This window comes from Coregonus lavaretus, assembly GCF_964263955.1.
Source record: "Coregonus lavaretus genome assembly, chromosome: 4".
NCBI lineage: Eukaryota > Metazoa > Chordata > Actinopteri > Salmoniformes > Salmonidae > Coregonus > Coregonus lavaretus.
Window position 1 is genome coordinate 66565842 of NC_139991.1, and position 19774 is coordinate 66585615.

The following is a 19774-nucleotide window of genomic DNA, read 5'->3' on the forward strand; positions in this document are numbered from 1 at the left end:
TTCTACTTTGTGGGGGGTTAAATGCCTTGCACAACAACATGAGATGGTACATGGGATCAGAGAGCAGCCTCCCAATGTCGATACCACATTACGCATACTTTTTTATACGTACATAGAGACGTCACCAATTGTTGGTCATGGAAATTTGGTTAAAAATCATGAAATTTCATCTGTCAAAACGTGTATGAACCCTATTAAGGTTAGGGTTAGGTGAGGGTTATGGTTAGGGTAGGGACGTCCCAAGGATCCCTGATAACACAAACCGAGCTTGAATGGCATTTTTTAGCCCTGAGTCTGTGAGCATAGTAACTAAACTACAGGTGTCACTGACTGTCGATTCTAAAGTTCAATCATCTTGACCACACAACCTCAGTAAACCAAACTGTCAGTCAGATACAGCCAAATACGCTGCTGCTACTCTGTTAATTATTTATGCATAGTCACTTTTAACTCTACCCACATGTACATATTCCTTCAACTACCTCAACTAGCCGGTGCCCCCGTACATTGACTCTGCACCGGTACCCCCTGTATATATAGCCTCCCTACTGTTATTTTATTTTACTTCTACTCTTTTTTTCTCAACACTTTTTTGTAGTTGTTTTATTTTACTTTTTTTATTAAAAATAAATGCACTGTTGGTTAAGGGCTGTAAGTAAGCATTTCACTGTAATGTCTGCACCTGTTGTATTCTGCGCATGTGGCCAATAACATTTGATTTGATTTGATTTGATAGCACAGTTGAAAATGCAGGTGAGAACAGCTGAACTGCGTTTTGTTCTGGAGTCCAGCTTATTAGAGCCAGCAAGTAACTAAAACTGTGCAAGATAAACCATACATACAGTGAGCTCCAAAAGTGAGCCCCCCCCCAAAAAAAAAAAAAAAAAAAAAAATGCTAACCTCCTCTGTTATTGTAATGGTGAGAGGTTAGCATGTCATGGGGGTATGATATTTGTGCATCTGTAACTTTCTCACTAAGCATTATTCACAATTCATTAAGGACGTAATCATAGTAGCATCCACATTAATGTTGAATGTTTAGAAACATTCTATTCTTATTTACAATAAAAGTGACTCCAAAATGACACAATACATTATTTACCATTCATTTCTATTGGGCGCAAAATAATCTGAAACAGAAACATAACAAACCACAAATGCATCCAACAAGTTTGTAGAGTCACAAGCTTGATGTAATCATTACATGCTAGGAATATGGAACCAAATACAAAACTTTTGACTACTTTAATACACATATAAGTGAATTTGTACCAATACTTTTGATCCCCTAAAATAGGGGGACTATGTACAAAAAGTGCTGTCATTTCTGAACGGTTCACCCAATATGGATGAAAATACCCTCAAATTAAAGCTGACAGTCTGCACTTTAATGTCACGGTCATTGTATAATTTCAAATCCAAAGTGCTGGAGTAGAGAGCCAAAACAACAAAACGTGTTACGTCATGTCCGGTTTTGGGGGATGTGGCGCATAGATCCGTCGGTGAAATCTGTCCCCTGTGTTATTATTGTTGGCAAAAGAGCAGCTGCGTACTCTGTAAAGTCGTGTACACAAACAGTTTGCTACCATCCTTTCTAAAACAATGCCGTCGGGTAAAAATTTTAGAAGGAGAAGAGAAAGCTCTTCGGATGAAGAGGAAGACGAAATAACAGCTGAAGTTAGGTAACGTTTGAGACGTTTTCAATATAGCTTACCTTAGCTAGTAAGGCAGCCACGACGTGAATGATGGCCAGCTTCTAGCTAGCTGCAGCTGGCTAATGACTCTTCGATTGCCAGATAGCAGTTATCTTCCTGTTCTTGATATTGACATCAGTCAAATATTTTTTTTCTACTCAGATCGAAACTGGACGAAGCTAAAGAACTTCAGAGTTTACGGAAAAGACAGACTGGAGTTAGGTAGGCAAAGTTTACAGTTATGTTTCTGTTGTGTACCCTAGCTAATTGTACTTAGCTAGCTACCTAAGCTAGAAGTTTATATCGCAGCAAGCTATGCAATAATATTTGATTATCAACATTTATCTTTTTAAGCATTGGGTTTTCAGCCAAACTACAGGCTCACAACTTGGTTTGCTGCTATAAAGCCGAAGGATGGGGCTGGATAAATTGAATCACTATCTCAGTCCATGAGATAGACATAATAGTTTTAATCATAGTTTGTTTACAAAGACTCAAATGAGCACGCTTATTGGGTTAAGATAGAGTAAGACAGTTATTTGGACCTACTGAGGCATGTACAATTTAGCATATATTATAAAAAAGTAAACAGGCATATTATAAAATGACTTTAATAGTTGAACAATTATACCTTAAAGTGATGATACTGAAAAGTGATGATAAACGTTATGTTATGTTGTGCTATTCAGCGTGGCCGCATTGTTGGAGGGGGAGAAACTTCGCTTGGACGAAGGGGGTGATGTACGTTTTTTTTCTTGTTTACATAGTGTTATTGTTCACTAGTTGAGACATTGAACGTGTTTGCGTTTCTGCTTTAAACATCTAACTACATTCTTTTCACCTTTCATTCCTCAAAAGAATGACCCTTTTAAATTGAAGACCGGGGGCGTTGTTGACATGAAAAAAGTAAAAGACCGGGCCAGAGACATGTAAGCTTTTATTGTTACCAGTTTCAGGCTTTTAAAGTGAGTGTGTGAGACAATTTTTTGTCTGTATTTATAATGTGTGTGTGTGTCTTTTCCACCTTCAGGACTGATGATGACACAGGGGACCTTAATCTGGGCACCTCTTTCTCTGCCGAGACCAACAGACGAGATGAGGACGCCGACATGTATGTTATCAACAAACCTCTGCAAACTAAACATTTGATTATATTTTAGTGGATCCCCATTAGCTGATGCCAAAACGAAAAAGACATTACAGACAAAAATACATTCTCTTAGAGAGCACAACTATTGTCCAATGAGATCTCACTGATGTTTCAGATCACTCATTTTCTCTCCCTGTCACAATTTTGAAGTTCTATATTTTGCTATATATTTTTAAATGTTCTCTCCCCCTGTCCCCCGGCTAGGATGAAGTACATTGAGACAGAGCTGAAGAAGAAGAAGGGCTTGGTGGAAGCGGAGGAGCAGAAGGTAAAAGTGAAGAACGCTGAGGACCTCCTGTACGAGCTGCCGGAGAACATCCGGGTCAACTCGGCCAAGAAGACTGAAGAGATGTTGTCCAATCAGATGCTGAGTGGGATCCCTGAGGTGGACCTAGGCATTGAGTGAGTGGCCGGGGTCTCAAAATGTTTCTGCAGCTGTGGTAGTGTTCAGTTTTCGGAACTCTGCCACTGCTGCTGAAAAAAACCTAGGGGAAACACTGTTGGTGTACTTTGTTTTTTTGCTCTTGTTAAATCTGTATTCATGTTTGTAGCAACTATAGAAATGTCTCGTCATCTTACCACAACAAATCCAGTGACTGAAAACCTTGCACAACAGCTATGGTGTTTGTTTACCTCTATTACTATCTTGAAGCTTAGATAGAGCATTATTTTTTTCAGTGCTAAGATAAAGAACATCATCTTCACGGAGGAGGCCAAGGCCAAGCTGCTGCAGGATCAGAGGAACAAGAAGAAGGACAACGGCACCTCCTTCGTCCCCACCAACATCGCTGTCAACTATGTCCAGCACAACCGCTGTGAGTCATGTTATGTTCATGTCATCTATGACTGACACCTGTTCACACTACAGGGCCGACCCAGCCCATACTGTGCTGGCTTGGTTATTTTCCCCCCACATTGTTCTTTCCAGAAACTATGGTGGATGTGTAACCAGGCCAGCCCAGTACAGCTAGGCTTGACTCAGTAGCATGAAAGGGGTATTAGATTAGTGACATCAAATCACGTCAACCTGTTTTATACATGCTGATCGGTCTGACCTTTAACTGTGTGAATGTCTTTTGTTCCAGTCTACCGTGAAGACGTGAACGCCCCACAGAGACACCACAACAGACACAAACCAAAGGAGCCAGAGGCCAGGCCTCTCCGTGTGGGTGACACAGAGAAACCAGGACCAGAGGGTAAGAGAAGAACCCACACAACCACACTACTGTATTAACCACTTAACTACATAGCATTTAGACCAGAGGACATATACAAACACACATACTGTTTGAGAGACGCAACAGCTAATACTGATAGCATAACACAGTAATTCTGAGATGAAAAGATTTGTATATTTTTAGCTGAAATATTAGAGAATATACCTATTAGAGAAGGTAACTGTCAATCTGCTCTCATGTCTCTCCCAGCTGTGGAACCAGCCAACCATCGCAAGAGGCCTAACAACGAGAAGGCCACGGACGACTACCACTACGAGAAATTCAAGAAGATGAACCGCAGATACTGAGGATAGATTTTCCCTTTGACTGGAGATTGGATAATCTCCATTGAACATGCTTTTTAGTCTAGGACTAGGCTTAGTATTTTCTACAGAAAAAACATCTCTGTCCATTTGTATAAATATCCCCTTCTGCCTTGTTTCCAGCATTGTTGTTTTGTCTGGGACTCAATTTATGTATTGTATTCTATCAATAGCATGTGAAATGTCATAAATCAGAATTATTTGTGATGTCACATGTCATTCCATCCTTGGTTTCTACAATAAATGTATCATGTTATTTTTGACGTATTCTGTCAGTACAAAACCAGTAGTAGTAGCAGACTATATTTTTTGATTGTTCCAGAAATGTTTTTGTTTTTTTAAAGATTAGAGACAGAGGCTTGAGTTTATAATGATGTTTTATTCACTTGTCTAAGTCTTCATGAAACTAAAAGCTTACTAACTGAAATTGCAATATTACAAAAACAATGCTACAAAAGAAATCCAAGAACATAACATCCATATACTTGCATGACATGCAGTCTTATGGTCATACATTTAGACAAGTTTTAACAAAAATAAAGAAATTGGCATCTAGTAATGCAGCATGTTTCTGCCACTGGGATAACTGAAATGTCTTTCAAACTAAATCTCAACAATGTACGTAATGGGGATATTAGACAAAACCAAGAAGTCTTGGTCAGATTTTGGGGAGACAGCGTTTTAAAGTTATTTGGGCCAGCTAATAGTCTTCACACTAGTTGCATAAAGTATTATTTCTAATATTGTCCAAACTTTTAAAAATGAATAACATACTTTATCCATTTGGTCGGATACGTTGCTACAGAGCTTACAGCATTTATAAACTGTTACAATTGATTACCACACCTTTTCTTGTTTTATCGGAGAAGCAACCTGAGATGGATTACCATTATTGATTGAATAAAGTATGCGTGAAATTTGTGCAGTTGGAGTGTAACATTAGCTTATCAACAGTGTTCATCATACTATCAATGCTTCATACTGTTCCCTTGTAATATTACAAAGTATACAGAGGAATACCCTTGAGAAACATCAAAGGTCTTTAGTTTGGTTCAATTTTGCTTGCCCCCATTTCCACCACAGACACACTGACAGTGGAAGACTTGTCATACTGTACATGGATAGACTATGATACACGAACACTAATCTACGTACCACTGTGAGAATCTGAGTGACACACAGTGTTGGAGGTAGAGGTCCATTCTACGTTCCTATGTGCCCATCCATATGTGGTCTGCTCCAGTGCTTTAGGGCTTGTCTGCCGCGGTGATGGTCCCGTGTTTGGGGGTGGTCTCCTGTGAGGCAGGTCCATCTGTGTCCTCCTCAACCCCCTGGGCTGACCCGGAGGTGGCACCCCTGTCCGGGGATGCCCAACTGTCCCAACGCCGGTAGGCCTCACATAGGGGCAGGTCGGAACTGTCCCACTGACCGTAGCTTTACCAGAACAAAAACCATAGAGGGGCATAGAATCAGCAAAGCACAGAAAGGAGAGGAGAGGTGTGTGTCTGACTCACATCTGGTAGAGTACAGACACACACATGCCTTAAAGAGACAGACACAGGAATGATGCACACAAAAAGCAGGGAATAGCAGTATGAAGTAAAAGCTTAAGCTCTAAAAGGATTACAGAGGAATGTTAGCCAGGAGGTCTAGTGTCTGGTGCTGTGATCATATCCCTAAATAAATGTGCCTGTAGTCTTTCATTCCTGTCCGTCTTCGCTATTAACAGCTGCAATGCGGTCTCAAAGATGGTAAACTGGACACAGTTTGTTTTGTTTCCATTTCCAAATGCAACACAATCAATGAAACATGACCTGGAGCAAAGGGTCAATGAGTAGGTGAGAAATCTGTCAATGTGCCCTTGAGCAAGGCACTTAACCATAATTGCTCCTGTAAATCGCTATGGATAAGAGGGTCTGCTAAATGACTTAAATGTAAATGTAGAGTTGGGTCATCTGTAACTGACTGTTAGATACAGTGGTTGTTGGTATTAGGGTTGTCACAATACAAGTATTGTGATACTCAGAGGTATCGTGGCAAAGAAACAAAACATGAAGCGTACTGAATTTCCTGAGGAAAACAGTCCTAATGTTGGAAACAAACAGCCTGATGATGTCACCCAGAATCCCATGTGAAAAAAGTGAAAACGTATGCACTCTGGATAAGAGCGTCTGCTAAATGACTAAAATGTAAAATGTATACAGTAGGTTTTTTAAAGGACCAAAGAGTTTAGTCTGCTTTGTGATTTCCTTTTTGCCAAGGAAAATCAGGTATCAAAATGTAAAATGTATACAGTAGGTTTTTTAAAGGACCAAAGAGTTTAGTCTGCTTTGTGATTTCCTTTTTGCCAAGGAAAATCAGGTATCACGATACACAATACTGGTATCGTGACAATCCTAGTTCGTATCACCTAGCTGTGTAATCCTAATCCCAGAAGAAGCATTAGGTCCTGATGCAGGGCAAATAACAGGAAATGCACAGGCAGAGAAAAAGAGGGGCCCCAACACCTTGCATGCATAAAAGCAGCATCTAGAGAGACAGCTAGATTTCTCACAGTAAACAAATTAGACAGAGAACTACATTGTTTTGTCTCTAGTTTATTTTTCAGTGTTTATAAAGATAAAGACTGGGTCTATGCCAATTATTTATACACTAGACTACCAATAGAGGGTGCTGTGTTGAAGCCACGGTGCCTCCATCTTGGCACTCTCCCACCATTGTAAAAAATATTTTTGGAAGTTATAGAAATGCATTTATTAATGTATACATTCATTTTTGGCACATTTATTCTATTACAGACACCTTATTTCATACTTTTAAATAATATTATGTGAGCTAAACATAAATTATATATTTTCAGTCCTTACAAATATATATATTTTTAAAGATGACTAATGTTACTGTCCCCACTACAACAACAAAAACACTGAAATACATGTAATTTTGTCCTTGAAACATTTAATTGAAATATTGTAGAATTCCATTCATTCATTCCTATGGAGGACTGCTCCTACTAGGGAGTGCCAATATGGCCGACTGGTGGCTTCAAAGCCTCTCAATGGTCAATACATAGCATCAGCAATCCAGGGTTTATATACATCATTGGTCTATGCAGGTCACTGACACAGACTAAATACATATTGTCATAGTTGATGTGTGTGCAACAGTGCATGCTTTGGGAACACAGTTTTCACGGTTACTGGCTTGGTCAATTGTAGGCTATCTGGGGACGAAATCGTACAGACACAACACTGGATTCCGTTCAATGCAAAGTTTATGGAACCCTCATAGAGATTAGATTTGTCTAGCACCTTCCAGTCTAAAACGATTCTATAGAAAATAAATAACACAAATGCCTGGTGTGATTACACAATGGTTTATGGACCTACACATCCACAATTTATAATTAGGGTTAGAAAGACAATATACTTTTGATTGTAGAAATTATCTTCCAGTGACTGTGTGATAGTAGCATAGTTTTAGTTTTTCAACATGTTTTTTCTTACATTTCCCTTTCCTTCCTGAGCAGTTTGCTCTGAGTTTACACAAATCTTTCAATTACATGATTGAATAGTTACTAAAGGATCCTATCCACATTTGAGCAGACAACTACATCCATTCACCAGTCCACAAATACTGACTGTAAAGCTTGTGAATTTGTTACCTAGATACCTATAAACTGTATATGTTCTCTCAGTCATCACATCCACTTGAGCCTATTACAAAGAACTGAGGAAGAATACAGCAACTCGATACACTACATGACCAAAAGTATGTTGACACCTGCTCGTCGAACATCTCATTCCAAAATCATGGGCATTAATATGAAGTTGGTCCCCCATTTGCTGCTATAACAGCATCCACTCTTCTGGGAAGGCTTTCCAATAGATGTTGGAACATTGCTGTGGGGACTTGCTTCCATTCAGCCACAAGAGCATTAGTGATGTCGGGCACTGATGTTGGGCGATTAGGCCTGGCTCGCAGTCGACGTTCCAATTCATTCCAAAGGTGTTCGATGGGGTTGAGGTCAGGGCTCTGTGCAGGCCAGTCAAGTTCTTCCACACCAATCTCGACAAACCATTTCTGTATGGACCTCGCTTTGTGCACAGGGCATTGTCATGCTGAAACAGGAAAGGGCCTTCCCCAAACTGTTACCACAAAGTTGGAAGAACAGAATCGTCTAGAATGTCTTTGTATGCTGTAGCGTTCAGATTTCCCTTCACTGGAACTCAAGGGCCTAGCCCGAACCATGAAAAACAGCCCGAACCATGAAAAACCATTACTCCTCCTCGACCAAACTTTACAGTTGGCACTATGCATTCGGGCATGTAGCGTTCTCCTGGCATCCACCAAACCCAGATTCAGCCGTTGGACAGCTAGATGGTGAAGCGTGATTCATCACTCCAGAGAACGCGTTTCCACTGCTCCAGAGTCCACTCCAGCCGACGCTTGTGTGCGGCTGCTCGGCCATGGAAACCCATTTCATGAAGCTCCCGACGAAGAGTTATTGTGCTGACGTTGCTTCCAGAGGCAGTTTAGAACTTGGTAGTGAATGTTGCAACCGAGGACAGACAATTTTTATGCGCTACGCTCTTCAGCATTCTGCGGTCCCGTTCTGTGAGATTGTGTGGCCTACCACTTGTTGCTCCTAGACATTTCCACTTCACAATAACAGCACTTACAGTTGACCAGGGCAGCTCTAGCAGGGCAGAAATGTGACGAACTGACTTGTTGGAAAGGTGGATTCCTATGGCGGTGCCACGTTGAAAGTCACTGAGCTCTTCAGTAAGGCCATTCTAGTGCCAATGTTTGGCTATGGAGATTGCATGGCTGTGTGCTCGATTTTATACACCTGTCAGCAACGGGTGTGGCTGAAATAGCCGAATCCACTAATTTGAAGGGGTGCCCACATACTTTTGTGTATATAGTGTACACTAGAACCACACTTATGATTGGGTATAACATTTACCATGTAGAGACCTACAATCTATCATACATTTAAAAAAAGGCATTACAAACAAGGCACTTCATTGAATTTTCAACCAAATGAGATGAGATTTCTCATGGTGAATGTACTGCAAATGAACTTTGCCCATAGATCAACCATCTATTTTGCTGTTGAAACCAGCATTTGGATATTCTAATGAAGTTGACGCAACATACAGAGACACTAAAGGACTAATGGGGATGACTGAGGTGGTGGGGTAAGATCAACTCTTCATAAGGCACGAAGGTGAGGGGGAATAGGGGCAATAGGTCATGATAGAGTGGACCACATGAACTGCGACTGTGCAGAATGAGCCTACTTGTACCTGGAGGAGTAATATTCTTCCTCTAGCTCGTACAGGTCGATTGCGATCTCATCACGGAGCGAGGTGAGCTTCTTGTCGCACTCCTCCTGCAGCGAGCGCAGCTGCTGGTTCTGCAGGCTGATGGCCTCGTTGACCGACGGGAAGTCGTTGAGGATCAGGAACTGTTTCAGGTCCGACACTAGCTTCATCAGGGACTCGCCCGCACGCACCTTCAGACACAACAACAAATCACTGGGATTATCACTGGTGCTTTTGCCTTGTAACATGCACTCAATACAGGGTCATGTTCATTATGCACCAAATGGGGAAGAAACAGACAAACAGGGTGGGACTACCTGGAATTGTTCAATAAGAAATGCTCATTTGAGTTTTCTGTTCCAAAATGTTCTCAAATGTTTTCCATTACAGGCCCAAATGAACACGCCCCAGGATTGAATTCCAATTCGACCATTCACTTCACTAAGCAAGTGACATGAATATACAGTCGTGGTCAAAAGTTTTGAGAATGACACAAGTATTGGTCTTCACAAAGTTCGCTGCTTCAGTATTATGAGATATTTTTGTCAGATGTTACTATGGTATACTGAAGTATAATTACAAGCATTCCATTAGTGTCAAAGGCTTTTATTGACAATTACATTACGTTTATGCAAAGAGTCAATATTTGCAATGTTGACCCTTCTTTTTCAAGACCTCTGCAATCCGCCCTGGCATGCTGTCAATTAACTTCTGGGCCACATCCTGACTGATGGCAGCCCATTCTTGCATAATCAATGCTTGGAGTTTGTCAGAATTTGTGGGTTTTTGTTTGTCCACCCGCCTCTTGAGGATCGACCACAAGTTCTCAATGGGATTAAGGTCTGGGGAGTTTCCTGGCCATGGACCAAAAATGTCGATGTTTTGTTCCCTGAGCCACTTAGTTATCACTTTTGCCTTATGGCAAGGTGCTCCATCATGCTGGAAAAGGCATTGGTCGTCACCAAACTATTCTTGGATTGTTGGGAGAAGTTGCTCTCGGAGGATGTGTTGGTACCATTCTTTATTCATGGCTGTGTTCTTAGGCAAAATTGTGAGTGAGCCCACTCCCTTGGCTGAGAAGCAACCCCACACATGAATGGTCTCAGGATGCTTTACTGTTGGCATGACACAGGACTGATGGTAGCGCTCACCTTGTCTTCTCTGGACAAGGTGTTTTCCGGATGCCCCAAACAATCAGAAAGGGGATTCATCAGAGAAAATGACTTTACCCCAGTCCTCAGCAGTCCAATCCCTGTACCTTTTGCAGAATATCAGTCTGGACCTGATGTTTTTCCTGGAGAGAAGTGGCTTCTTTGCTGCCCTTCTTGACACCAGGCCATCCTCCAAAAGTCTTCGCCTCACTGTGTGTGCAGATGCAGTCACACCTGCCTGCTGCCATTTCTGAGCAAGCTCTGCACTGGTGGTGCCCCGATCCCGCAGCTGAATCAACTTTAGGAGACGGTCCTGGCGCTTGCTGGACTTTCTTGGGCGCCCTGACGCCTTCTTCACAACAATTGAACCGTCTTCACAACAATTGAACCGCTCTCCTTCAAGTTCTTGATGATCCGATAAATGGTTGATTTAGATGCAATCTTACTAGCAGCAATATCCTTGCCTGTTAAGCCCTTTTTGTGCAAAGCAATGATGACGGCACATGTTTCCTTGCAGGTAACCATGGTTAACAGAGGAAGAACAATGATTTCAAGCACCACCCTTTTAAAGCTTCCAGTCTGTTATTCTAACTCAATCAGCATGACAGAGTGATCTCCAGCCGTGTCCTCGTCAACACTCTCACCTGTGTTAACGAGAGAATCACTGACATGATGGCAGCTGGTCCTTTTGTGGCAGGGCTGAAATGCAGTGGAAATGTTTTTTTGGGATTAAGTTCATTTTCATGGCAAAGAGGGACTTTGCAATTCATCTGATCACTCTTCATGACATTGTGGAGTATATGCAAATTGCCATCATCAAAACTGAGGCAGCAGACTTTGTGAAAATTAGTATTTGTGTCATTCTCAAAACTTCTGACCACGACTGTACACTCTGGGGTTTAAAGTTGAAGGAAAGCTCTCCTAGTCTCGAGGGAGTCTGGCTGGCATGTACTTACGATGTTGGCTGCTCTGACGTGCATCTCATAGTGGTCCTGCTCAGCCTGTGTAGCCCGAGAGACCTGTGTCTCATCCTCTACCTGGAGCAAAACAACACAACACATTTTGGTTGAACAGTAAAAAAAAACACTAGAAGAAAACTCCTTTGTCTGTTTCTCTCGCTCTCTTGCTCACTCGCACCCACCCACACACACACACACAGTAACGTTACAGCTACCTTTGCGGTTTTGATGATTTCCGTGAGGTTGTCTAGAATGGACCTGATATCATCCTTCAGTCTTTTGTTGTAGTTCTGAAGAAGACTCTCCTTGCTTTGAGGGAGCGCTCTTTGATTGGCCATCGTATTCAGGAATGTAAACAAACCCCTAAAAGCAAATAAAGGAGATATACAACATTCAAAATACGCCCACGTTATACTGTAGTTAGGCAGCAAAATAAAACGGCATGGCATTGGCTAGTGCACATCATCAGTGCGATGTCTTTACTTCTTCTTCTTTTTTGGGATTGGGTTGGGGGATCGCATCCAACTTTTAGGTGCATACACTGCCACCTCCTGTACCGGAGTGTGAAGACAGTCACGACCTACCTATATAAAATTCTGGTAATACAAAATTGGGGGAAAAGAACATTACCCTGCCAACTATTAGCCCTCACTAAAAAACCCACCACCTCATTCCACTATTTAACCCTATCTAATCCTACTCCAGGCCAACGGTCTGAGAGGACAGAACACCACCACTCAACATCCCCTGCAACTCTTCTGCAGTAAAACCTCGCAATCAAATCAAATTGTATTGTTCGCATACACATATTTAGCAGATGTTATTGCGGGTGTAGCAAAATGCTTGTGTTCCTAGCTCCAACAGTCCCAAGTACTTCCCAAGTACAATCCCAAGTACTTCTCTGCAGCTGCCACCACAACCTCTATTTTCTGTGACTTACGTTCCATTTCTGCAGTACAGTTGACAACCATGGCTATGAATGCTAATAAACCCAACTTACTGAAGCACATATTATTCCCATCCCTCTCTATTGACCTCGGCCTACTCACAGGAATCCTCTCAGGATCCCTCACCCTGAACCCATCTTCCTCTACCACTCTCTTCACTGCTTCAGCATACGACACTTTCTGTACTACTCTGACCCTGGCAACCTCAACCTGCCTTTCTCTCACCGGACACCTCCAATCTCCAGCCCCATGGGCCAATGTCTTGACTTTCTCTACTTGGCAGTGGCGTGTATTCATGAATGCCAAGGGAAGCCGGGTTTCCCAAAAAAATCAAATAATCTCTCTGTTTTTCATAATTTTCCTTCAATTCCCAAGAGGCTGAATGTACTGTACAGTGCATTCGGAAAAGTATTCAGACCCCTTCCCCACATTTCGTTAAGTTACAGCCTTATTCTAAAACTGATTAAATTAATTGTTTTCATCATCAATCAACACACAATACCCTATAAATAAAAAGCAAAAACAGATTTTTAGACATTTTTGCACATTTATAAAAAAAAATATAAAACAGAAATACCTTATTTACATAAGTATTCAGACTCTTTGCTATGAAACTGGAAATTGAGCTCAGGTGCATCCTGTTTCCATTGATCATCCTTGAGATGTTTCTACAACTTGATTGGAGTCCACCTGTGGTAAATTCAATTGATTGGACATGATTTGGAAAAGCATACACCTGTCTATATAAGGTCCCACAGTTGACAGTGCATGTCAGAGCAAAAACCAAGCCATGAGGTCGAAGGAATTGTCTGTAGAGCTCAGAGACAGGATTGTGTCGAGGCACAGATCTGGGGAAGGGTACCAAAAAATATCTGCAGCATTGAAGGTCCCCAAGAACACAGTGGCCTCCATCATTCTTAAATGGAAGACGTTTGGAACCACCAAGACTCTTCCTAGAGCTGGCCGGCCGGCCAAACTGAGCAATCGGGGGAGAAGAGCCTTGGTCAGGGAGGTGACCAAGAAACCGATGGTCACTCTGACAGAGCTCCACAGTTCCTCTGTGGAGATGGGAGAACCTTACAGAAGGAAAACCATCTCTGCAGCACTCCACCAATCAGGCCTTTTTGGTAGAGTGGCCAGACGGAAGTCAATCCTCAGTAAAAGGCACATGACAGCCTACTTGGAGTTTGCCAAAAGGCACCTAAAGGACTCTCAGACCATGAGAAACAAGATTCTCTGGTCTGATGAAACCAAGATTGAACTCTTTGGCCTGAATGCAAAGCGTCACGTCTGGAAGAAACCTGGCACCATCCCTACGGTGAAGCATGGTGGTGGCAGCATCATGCTGTGGGGATGTTTTTCAGCGGCAGGGACTGGGAGACTAGTCAGGATCGAGGGAAAGATTAACGGAGCAAAGTACAGAGATCCTTGATGAAAACCTGCTCCAGAGCGCTCAGGACCTCAGACTGGGGCGACGGTTCACCTTCCAACAGGACAACGACCCTAAGCACACAGCCAAGACAACGCAGGAGTGGCTTTGAGACAAGTCTCTGAATGTCCTTGAGTGGCCCTGCCAGAGCCCGGACTTAAACCTGATCGAACATCTCTGGAGAGACCTGAAAATAGCTGTGCAGCGACGCTCCCCATTCAATGTTTTACATTTTAGTCATTTTACCAGACGCTTTTATCCAGAGCGACTTACAGTTAGTGAGTGTTTTTTTTCCATACCTGACAGAGATTGAGAGGATCTGCCGAGAAGAATCTGAGAAACTCCCCAAATACAGGTGTGCCAAGCTTGTAGCGTCATACCCAAGAAGACTCAAGGCTGTAATCGCTGCCAAAGGAGCTTCAACAAAGTACTGAGTAAAGGGTCTGAATATTTATGTAAATGTCATATTTCAGTTGTATTTTTTTATATTTTTTTTACATTTGCACACATTTCTAAAAACCTGTTTTTGCTTTGTCATTATGGTGTATTGTGTGTAGATTGATGAGGGAGAAAAAACAATTTAGTAATTTTTTATAATATTTGGCATCTATCTGACGCTGTCTGGTCTATCTGATGCTATCTGGCCTGTAGCATTGAATGCAAGGGAAGCCAGCGAGCATTTGGCCTCCCTTGATAAAAAAAAAAGAAGTACCAAATAATAGCCAATCAGCGGCACTAAACTGAGTGAGCTCAACTGTGAATGGTCCTGGCACACCAAAAAAAAAGTGGCAAAGGAAGCCAGTTTGGATTTGGCATCACTCCTGTCAAATCGCATAGAATGTAAGTCATTGACAGAAACAACTTGACTTGTTGCATCTAATTGTGTTGTCCTCCAGTGGCTAGCTAGCTAAAATTGTCCCTTTCCTATATTAGCCATGGATGGAGATAGCGATTTGGACTTGTGGTTCTCTGTACTGGTCAATTATTATAACGGCGATTCTGAGCCTACCATTAATTTATACATTGTGCCCCTGGCGTGAGAGGATGGAAGTTCAATATTTAGCTAGATGTAGAAGGCTAATGTTAACTTGCTAACGTTACCCATGCAAGGAAGTTAGGCTAGCGAGCAAGCATTTTAGCCAGGTAGCCTAAGACAACCATAAATAAAAGCTTGTACTGTATGACAAGAGTGATAGTCCGTTTCGTCAACGTGAAAGAGAGGAGGATGGCATTGGCGTTTCTCTACAAGTAGGGTGAGTCAACATGTATTTTCTACTTGCACAAACAAGCACAGAAATCAGAAACATGGAGATCGACATCATGTTTAACTTAAAATGATTGGACTAAATTGTTTTTGGTATCTTTAAGTCGTCACTGTATTAGACTAAGCATAGGTGATTGATGATGTTTAAATGTTGAAGTTGAAATGGTGCTGGACTAGTGGAGGCAGCTCCTGGTTTCTTTGCGACTTGCATTAACTCTCCGTGGTTCTAAATTAAGTGGTCCGAAAATGCTGTAGGTCATGTAACTGTTTGTTACATGCTATATGCTTTGTGGACTTCACCGGACAGAGGTTGCTCTCCGGTTTTTGTGATGAAACAAAGGTGTGGTTGAATTTATTGTATATATCACGGTCGCAAGGCATTAACTAACAGGATTTATAGAGCAAACGACGCATTTATCACAACACAGGTTGTAATATTGCTTTTTTTCTGGCTTCCCAGTGATTTTACGCACGCACCCACCGCTACTGCCACTTAGGAGAAATGGATTAACTCAACTAAAAATCGTTAATACTAAGATATTATATTTGTACACGCTATATACAGTAATATAAAACATCACGTACCTCCTAATACATTGAAATATACTATTTATGAAAATAGAAACATTCCGTTCAAAATCCCCACTGCCGTCGATTGTTCATGACGTCACATAAAGGTATCGCGGTACTTAAATTACCCACAATCCATGGCTCTTCCTTTCTGTCTGATCCAACATGGTGAGTGTACGGATATTTCATTTGGGGGAATATCTAGATGTTTTCATCCATCAGCATCTTCTCTCTAAAGCTATAATATCTGCAAAAAGTTATAGTACTGTGGCATACATAACCCAAGCATCAATTTGATCTTTGTATGGTGTGATATTTCTTTGTTTTTATCGGAGATCTCATGAATTGACGGTGATACTGCCGGTGGAAGTAATCCACACCGGAACGCTCCTAGTACAGCGTGTTTTGATTTTAATGTTTTCAGTGTCCTTACTACTTTGTGTGCTGCTGAATTAGTGTATGCACGTATAAATGACTTTGCGCTTGTGGCGGGTGGTGTACGTTGTAAAAGACTAAACGGACAACCAAGTTGTAGGCCTGACCTCGCTTCAGCCCGTTTAGCTAACTACGGTGTCATTTGACTGCGCAGTCAATTCACATAGACAAGGGAAACTGACGTTGTCTGTAGAGGTGGACATTAAATTGTCAATTGTATGTTTTGTGAACTCTTGTATTCCTGTTGATAACTAACGAGTGATATAGCTAGTTAGCTAACTTGGATAACTAGGTAGCCATAACTAACCACAACTCGCAGTAACGTTTGTTGGTTAGCAAACTTACATGTCACGATGAGTAGCTTCCATGTTACTTTTAGTTAATCACAGAACGGTCTTTATTTCTGTTTTTGGAAATGAATCTTTGAATTTATTAAACTGAATATTTTATGTGGCTTGAAAACACGAACTTATTAACCCTGAGCTAAAGCCACACAATTGTGGAAATCTCTTTGAACAAAGTGTCATGTATGCTGATCAGTCTACTTCTTCTGACAGCCTAAAGGCAAGAAGTCTAAGGGGAAGAAGGTGGCACCAGCCCCTTCTGTGGCCAAAAAGCATGAGGCCAAGAAAGTGGTCAACCCCCTGTTCGAGAAGAGGCCAAAGAACTATGGCATTGGTGAGTAAAGTGAACCTGATAGGATTTGTATTTGATTTCCAGTAACTGTTCTGTCTTGCCTGTGCAGATGATGTAAAGAATATTTGCTATCTTATCAACAATGCAGACAACCCACCAAGATCGCTGATGCACTTTTTCCATGACTATAGTGGCTTCTGACTTTTCTGATTACACAGTACTGATTGGATGCACTATTCTCCTGTGTTTGTTGATAGGTCAGGACATCCAGCCAAAGCGTGATCTGACACGCTTTGTGAAATGGCCCCGCTATATTCGCCTGCAAAGGCAGCGCTCCATCCTGTACAAGCGTCTGAAGGTCCCCCCTGCGATCAACCAGTTCACCCAGGCACTGGACCGTCAGACCGGTAAGTCTCAGTGCATGCGTTTATCAATTCTGCTGTGTTGATTCTTGTAGCGTTTTGTTTCTGGGTCCTGAATATGGATTGTCTTGTGGGGTATTTTGCAAATGATGTGAATAATATTTGCTATCTGAACAGCAATGTTGACATCCCACCAAGATCACTGATGCACCTTACTTGAAAGACCCTCAAGTTACCCTTGTTGATCTCTAACTTTATACATCTTGAGTTGCAGATCATGTTTTCTGCTGTGTCCCAGAGCCAATGAATGTACTAATTTTCTATTTCCCTCTCAGCCACACAGCTGTTCAAGCTGGCCCACAAGTACAGGCCGGAGACCAAGCAGGAGAAGAAGCAGAGGCTGCTGGCCCGCGCTGAACAGAAGGCCGCTGGAAAGGGAGACACCCCAACCAAGAGGCCACCTGTTCTCCGTGCAGGTGAGCCATGAGGGGTTGAGCACTTTTTTTTAAATGACTGACTTTGGCCTTGATGCAATGATGTTTGAATTTCTTCACCTGAAACAATCATGTAGTTTTATTGAGCTTTTTAACCCTGAGCATAAGCCATGAGTATTGTCTGACTATTTCAACAGAACTCAAGGTTGAATGTGGGTTTGATATCAATGTTGAATTTTCCCATAGGTGTGAACACTGTCACCACTCTGGTAGAAAGCAAGAAGGCACAGCTGGTGGTCATTGCCCACGATGTGGACCCTATTGAGGTAAGACCACTCACCTTTGATTTGTGTCTTGCCGTATGGGTTAGCTTTTGCAGGCTCGATCACTACTCGTGGGCATATGTGGTCATTTGCAATGATGCTTGAATTTCTTCACCTGAATCCTCTATGTGGATCAAAACATACGAGCTTTTTAATTCTGAGCTAAGATCACTGCCCTGTATTGTAGTTGTGAAGAGAAGGCACACCCAGAAATGTCTTGACCATACATATTCATACTTGTCATTTTCTTGTCTCCTCTGTAGCTGGTGGTTTTCCTGCCCGCTCTGTGTCGCAAGATGGGCGTCCCTTACTGCATTGTCAAGGGCAAGGCCAGGCTGGGAAGACTAGTGCACAGAAAGACCTGCACTTCAGTCGCCTTCACACAGACTAACCCGTAAGTAACAGGTGGCAAAGCAAAACATTTTTTAGTGGTGTTGATGCACTGAGGCCTACCTCTAGGAAGTTGAGCTTTTTAAAATCTATAAAAATCCTTTTGGCAATGATGTATGAATTTCTTCAACTGAACAACCATGTGGCTTTATGAGCTTTTTAACCCTGAGCCAAAGGTTTACATGCAGTTCACCTGGATCTCAAGTGCACTTTGACGATGCACTGATGACATGTTCCTACCTTTTCAGTGAAGACAAAGGTGCCCTTGCCAAGCTGGTGGAAGCCATCAAGACCAACTACAATGACCGATATGAGGAGGTGAGTGGCCAGTCTGATCAGCTGTTTTGTCAATATTGACTAGTAGTCAAGCCACAATGTTTCTGGGTCCTGAAGATGGCTGGATTATCTTGTGGGTTCATATTTGGCTTTTGCAGACGTGAAATAATATTTGCTGTCTTAACTGATGCAATTTGCTTGAAAGACCCTTTACACCAACCTTTTACATAACTTGAGAGGATCTAGCTTAAGGCACATGCGTCACAACATTGCCTCTGTCTTCTACTTTGTCTCCCTGAACTGACTTAATTAAAAACCCATGCCCCCCTACTGAATTAATGCATGACAATGTGCTTCCTCTTCTAGATCCGTCGTCACTGGGGAGGTGGTATCATGGGCCCCAAGTCCACAGCCCGTATCGCTAAGCTGGAGAAGGCTAAGGCCAAGGAACTGGCCACCAAGCTCGGATAAACTGTTTGATATGAAAATAAATGTCCCCCCCAAAATGTTGTTTTTTCATTTGTACCATCAGATATAACCCTTAACAGTTTTGCACGTTACAATCTTTGAAACTGGATATCATTGTGCTGATCACATCCCAGAGTTTAAAATATCAATGCCAGCTACACTTTGCATGGGCATTTGCTGTATGTGTATTGAATCTAAAACACCATGCAACACTCTCCATATCGGTGCCAATCACTCATGTTTCTAACATTGGTATGATATTTCTGATTGTGTTTAAGAGCGTTGTGCCATTAACCTTAAAGGTCGCTGGTTCTAATTCCCTAGCCGACGAGGTGAAAAATCTGTCGACGTGCCCTTGAGCAAGGCACTTAACCCTAATTGCTCCTTTAAGTCGCTCTGGAGAAGTGTCTGCTAAA

General features: G+C 42.0%; 4 protein-coding genes across 7 annotated transcripts; 3 read left to right on the top strand and 1 right to left on the bottom strand.

The window, feature by feature from the left end:
* The first annotated feature begins 1488 nt into the window (after nucleotides 1-1488).
* On the top strand, nucleotides 1489-5305 carry cUnh9orf78 (chromosome Un C9orf78 homolog). The gene is made up of 9 exons (XM_084159910.1): nucleotides 1489-1682; nucleotides 1857-1916; nucleotides 2384-2435; nucleotides 2553-2623; nucleotides 2725-2805; nucleotides 3049-3246; nucleotides 3523-3659; nucleotides 3930-4040; nucleotides 4272-5305. The coding sequence occupies exons 1-9, from the start codon at nucleotides 1603-1605 to the stop codon at nucleotides 4367-4369; spliced, it is 888 nt and encodes a 295-aa protein (XP_084016036.1). The 5' UTR covers nucleotides 1489-1602; the 3' UTR covers nucleotides 4370-5305.
* med22 (mediator complex subunit 22) lies at nucleotides 4753-16137 on the bottom strand. 4 transcript variants are annotated; one of them, XM_084159912.1, is made up of 6 exons: nucleotides 16050-16137; nucleotides 13349-13461; nucleotides 12040-12187; nucleotides 11822-11902; nucleotides 9697-9905; nucleotides 5284-5818 (listed from the first exon to the last, which is right to left on the bottom strand). In XM_084159912.1, exons 3-6 carry the CDS (start codon nucleotides 12160-12162, stop codon nucleotides 5632-5634), a joined length of 600 nt encoding a protein of 199 aa, XP_084016038.1. In that variant the 5' UTR covers nucleotides 12163-12187; nucleotides 13349-13461; nucleotides 16050-16137; the 3' UTR covers nucleotides 5284-5631. The 4 variants fall into 4 exon arrangements, with proteins under 4 accessions (XP_084016037.1, XP_084016038.1, XP_084016040.1 ...); XM_084159911.1 differs by lacking the exon at nucleotides 13349-13461 and having other exon boundaries at nucleotides 4753-5818; XM_084159914.1 differs by lacking the exon at nucleotides 5284-5818 and having other exon boundaries at nucleotides 7330-9905.
* A 44-nt stretch (nucleotides 16138-16181) lies between these two features.
* LOC311128381 (large ribosomal subunit protein eL8-like) lies at nucleotides 16182-19523 on the top strand. The gene is made up of 7 exons (XM_084160497.1): nucleotides 16182-17147; nucleotides 17363-17512; nucleotides 17803-17943; nucleotides 18148-18227; nucleotides 18488-18618; nucleotides 18863-18932; nucleotides 19257-19523. Exons 5-7 carry the CDS (start codon nucleotides 18521-18523, stop codon nucleotides 19359-19361), a joined length of 273 nt encoding a protein of 90 aa, XP_084016623.1. The 5' UTR covers nucleotides 16182-17147; nucleotides 17363-17512; nucleotides 17803-17943; nucleotides 18148-18227; nucleotides 18488-18520; the 3' UTR covers nucleotides 19362-19523.
* On the top strand, nucleotides 16200-18417 carry LOC311127519 (large ribosomal subunit protein eL8; the record flags this gene model as incomplete). Its single annotated transcript, XM_084159341.1, has 6 exons — nucleotides 16200-16208; nucleotides 17027-17147; nucleotides 17363-17512; nucleotides 17803-17943; nucleotides 18148-18227; nucleotides 18412-18417. The coding sequence occupies 6 exons, from the start codon at nucleotides 16200-16202 to the stop codon at nucleotides 18415-18417; spliced, it is 507 nt and encodes a 168-aa protein (XP_084015467.1).
* Nucleotides 19524-19774: the final 251 nt, after the last annotated feature.